At 50.5% G+C, this 4,771-nt stretch overlaps 1 protein-coding gene across 1 annotated transcript in view; it reads left to right on the forward strand.

The window, feature by feature from the left end:
* DAXX (death domain associated protein) overlaps nucleotides 1-4,380 on the forward strand; it is a 28,074-nt gene extending 23,694 nt beyond the window's left edge. Inside the window, exons 7-8 of the mRNA XM_056539498.1 lie at nucleotides 985-1,108; nucleotides 3,924-4,380. Of these exons, the coding sequence (XP_056395473.1) occupies nucleotides 985-1,108; nucleotides 3,924-3,977 (178 nt within the window). The 3' untranslated portion in view covers nucleotides 3,978-4,380. The remainder of the gene's footprint in view (nucleotides 1-984; nucleotides 1,109-3,923) is intronic.
* Nucleotides 4,381-4,771: the final 391 nt, after the last annotated feature.

Genomic DNA, 4,771 nt, shown 5'->3' on the forward strand with positions numbered 1-4,771 from the left:
TGAGCCAGAAGTAGCGTGGGCCCCGGGAACAGGTAATTATAAAAACCGGGGATGTGGGAGGCAATGGGGCCGGGGGGGGGGCGGTCGTGGGGCGGGGCATTATCAGCAAGGTAATTGCCGATACCGATAATGCCCAAAATCGTGATTATCGGCCGATAATGTCGGCCAAACCGATAATCGGTCGATCCCTAATACATATATATATATATATATATATATAATTATATTGTGTATATATGTATACACATTTTTAACCTTTCATTCGGCATTCACTGCGCATTTGCAAACTCTGAAACCATATTGTGCAAATCGAATGAAACCATACGCACATACACTGTTCTCTACGGTTCCCATTGACTCTCATGTATACGGTTTCAATACGGTTTTTCACCCGGACAAAAAACCGTGGTAAGCAACGGTTTTGGGTACGGAAAAAAAACGGACAAAACCGTACAAGACACACAAAGTACACAACTGGATGCATCGTTTGACATACGGTTTTCAATGGAGAGTCAATTTGTACGGTTTTCGATACGGTTCCGTACGGTTTTCACCTTGAAAAAGTGTACGGGAAGTGTATTGCAAAAATGTGGTGTGAATGCAGCCTAATAATCCTCCTCTTGTTACTAGCAGAGTGTGAAATTGCACAAAATAAGGAAGAGGTGAAGCCATTCAAGAAACATTTTTGGCCACCCCAAAAAAATTTAGGGGCATTTTCCTTATTGATACAGGATTGAAGGGATTTTAGGGAATATTCGCATGTGATGTCCTCTTACACCACTGATGTTTTTCATGTGGACTTTTCCAAACTGTAGACCTCCAGCTGTTGCAAAACTACAACTCCCAGCATGCCCGGACAGCCGTTGGCTGTCCGGGCATGCTGGGAGTTGTAGTTTTGCAACAGCTGGAGGTCCACAGTTTGGAGACCACTGCAATGGGCCTTTATATATGAGAATACTGACCCTGTGTCTTTGTCTCCCGCAGTTCTTACACTTCTCTCTCCAGCTCCTCTGACTCAGATTCTGATAGTATTGTGGAGGACGAGCGAACTCCAGGCCTGATGATGACGTGCAGCCCACGGGAGACCCCCAAAAAGTCAACCAAGAAGGTGAGGAATTAGGGGAGCAGGGGCAACGCTGTACAGCAGGGCTTTCCAAACTGGGAGCCACGAAAACACTAATGTTTGGGAGGGATTCCCCAGGTGCGTTTATGGGACCATCCTGTCTTGCAGCAGCAGCAACCACCGCTGCTTATTGCTTTCAAGTGACCCCGGTGCTGGCTGCTTGTCCAAGATCAGCAGCACAGATGTGGCCACTTTAAATCTCTGAGCAGCGGTGGCTGCCAGGACTGACTCCTTACCGTGGAGCAGGGAACGATGTCACTCGCCAGTTGCCGCACAGAGATCCTCGCCCGATTCTGCTGAGAAGTGCAGTGGCATAGTGAGGGTTCTGAGGGAAGAGATGGGGGGGGGGGATCAAATTGGGAAATGATCATGTGAATAAAAAAGGGGAGAATCAAAATGGCATGGGGGTGAATAGAAGAAAGAGGAGAGAGGGGGGGGGAAATGATGTGGTAAAGGGGAATTAAAATGGCATAAGGATCTGGGGGAATGATGTGGCACGGGATTAAAAGTAGGGATCGACCGATTATCGATATGGCCGATATTATCGGCCGATAATCACGATTTTGGGCATTATCGGTATCGGCAATTACCTTGCCGATAAAGCCCCGCCCACCGCACCGCAACTGCCCCCCGAACCGCCGCACCGTGGTCCGGGCTGTCCTTCTCCGGGGTCATCTTCTCCACTCCGGGCAAGCTCCGGCCTAGTACACTGCATAGACGCCGCTACGCCGTGACATCAGGTGCGTCGCTGCACACAGGCGTCACTGCGCAGCGGCGTCTATGCTGCGTTACTAGGCTGGAGCCTGCCCGGAGTGGAGAAGATGACCCCCAGAGAAGGACAGCCCGGACCGGTTCACCCTCCACCTGGAACGCCCCCGGACACTACAGGAAGGATGGATGGCCCGGACCACCCTGACAGGTAGGGGGAGAGAAGCGGGTGGTGGCGGTGGCGGCCTATGGCACCGCAAAAGCCACTGCAGTGCATTGATTTAAAGCGCCCGCTTTAAAATCAATGATCTGCAGCGGTGTCGAGGGGGGATGAATAGCCAATAACTTATACCGGAATATCGGTATAAGTTATCGGCTATCGGCCCTAACCTCCACCGATTATCGGTATCTGCCCTAAAAAAAACGATATCGGTCGATCCCTTATTATAAGGGGGGCAATTGAAATGGAACAGGGTGGGATTAGGGGGGAAATTAAAGGGCATAGAGGTTGATTATTATTAGGGAGGATTAAATTAGCACAGGGCGGGATTAAGCGGGGGAAATTGAAATGGCATGGGAAATAAAGGCGAAAAATTATGTGACACGAGGGAATTGAAATGGCACGGGGGATCAGAGTGAGGGGGATGATTTGGCAAAGGTAGTAGGGGGGGGCGAGGAATGAAAAGGCATGGGGGAGAAAAATGTGGCAGGTTCGGGGGGGGGGGGGCTTAGCAGCCACATTTCTGATGCTGGTATCATGTAGTGCGTGATTGAACGTGATACGTACACCAAACTGCATCTTTAAATTTATTTTATTTTATTTTTTAAAGTCACCAACATGAAAAGTTTGGAAAGCGCTGCTCTATAGTGTAGAATGCTACATACTAGAGTTGAGCAAATTTACCGTATATACTCGACTATAAGCCGACCCGAATATAAGCCGAGGCCCCTAATTTCACCCCAAAAACCCAGGAAAAGTTATTGACTCGACTAGAAGCCTAGGGTGGGAAATACATCATCCCCCCCCCCCCCCCCCTGTCATCATCCAGACCCCCGTCATTAACACCCCCTTCGTCAACCCCCCCCTTCGTCAACCCCCCTCGTCACCCCCCCCTTCGTCGTCAACCCCCCCCCCCTTCGTCGTCAACCCCCCCTTCGTCGTCAACCCCCCCCTTCGTCGTCAACCCCCCCCTTCGTCGTCAACCCCCCCCCCTTCGTCGTCAACCACCACCCCCCCTTCGTCGTCAACCACCACCCCCCCTTCGTCGTCAACCACCACCCCCCCTTCGTCGTCAACCACCACCCCCCCTTCGTCGTCAACCACCACCCCCCCTTCGTCGTCAACCACCTCCCCCCCTTCGTCGTCAACCACCACCCCCCCTTCGTCGTCAACCACCACCCCCCCTTCGTCGTCAACCACCACCCCCCCCTTCGTCGTCAACCACCACCCCCCCCTTCGTCGTCAACCACCACCCCCCCCTTCGTCGTCAACCACCACCCCCCCCTTCGTCGTCACCACCACCCCCCCCTTCGTCGTCACCACCACCCCCCCCTTCGTCGTCACCACCACCCCCCCCTTCGTCGTCACCACCACCCCCCCTTCATCACCGCCTGTCAATCCCTCAGTGTTCTTCAACCTGCGGACCTCCAGATGTTGCAAAACTACAACTCCCAGCATGCCCGGAGTTTTGTTGTAGTGGTCCGGGCCATCTATGCTGTAGGGACCGTCCACGAAAAATCGTGCTGAAAATCTATGCTTATACTCGAGTATATACGGTACAGTATATTGGCTCGTAATGAACCTCGCAGCTCGGCTGTTGATTACTTTAGTCTGCATAAATTAGTTCAGCTTTCCAAGGGCGCCAGTTGCCTGAAAAAAGTTAAATACAGTCCTAGGAGACCTAAGACTGTCATCCCGGACTTTTCCAGGCAACCAGTGCCCTTAGAAAGCTGAACTAATTTACGCAGACTAAAGTAATCAACAGCCGAGCTGCGAGGTTCATTACGAGCCAACTCTATTACATACGACCATTAGGTTCCAGAACAGTCTTCACTAACCTTCCTTTTCCCCCCGTTTTGCGTCTCCCCTCAGACTCACGTCTCCACGCAGTGCGACCCAGATGAAGTGATCGTCCTCTCGGATTGACTCCTTTTTGTACAGTGAATCGGAGGAAGAGGACAAAGGTGTCTGGGACCATTAGGGGATTATGTGGTGTGTTGTGTCTGGGTATTTGGAGAAAAGCAGCAGCCAAATGCTAACCCTTTTGGAGTTGGAAATGTTTGGGTTTTAGGGGGTGGCCGACCGGAGTGTGCGCAGGGGCGCCCCCCTCTGGTGTAGGTAGTCCTTTAGTCTGGGAGCTCGGGGGTTGCCTGGAGTCATCCGGACGGGTGTTAGCTGGAGGCTCTATGTGTATATGAAATCTTTTGGTGAATACAACACTTGAATATTTCATTTCCCTCCTTGGGGGGGATTTTGGATATTTTCTCCCGTATATGCCCTCTTTATTATAATTTTTTTTTTTTGTAAAAACAACTTTGAGAATAAATCTTTGTTTTATTACACTTGTCTTCTGTCTTTTCTCATGTTACGAACGCGTGATCACATCACCAATAACGTTATGTTGACCAGTGGTCTCCAAACTGTCCGTCCAGACATTGCAAAACTACAACTCCCAGCATGTCCGGTTAAACAGATTTTTAAATTACTTCTATTAAAAAATCTTAATCCTTCCAGTACTTTTTAGGGGCTGTATACTACAGAGGAAATGCTTTTCTTTTTGGATTTCTCTTCTGTCACGACCACAGTGCTCTCTGCTGACCTCTGCTGTCCATTTTAGGAGCTGTCCAGAGCAGGAGAAAATCCCCATAGCAAACATATGCTGCTCTGGACAGTTCCCAAAATGGACAGCAGAGGTCAGCAGAGAGCACTGTGGTCGTGAT

The sequence above is a fragment of the Hyla sarda genome, chromosome 9 (assembly GCF_029499605.1).
Source record: "Hyla sarda isolate aHylSar1 chromosome 9, aHylSar1.hap1, whole genome shotgun sequence".
NCBI lineage: Eukaryota > Metazoa > Chordata > Amphibia > Anura > Hylidae > Hyla > Hyla sarda.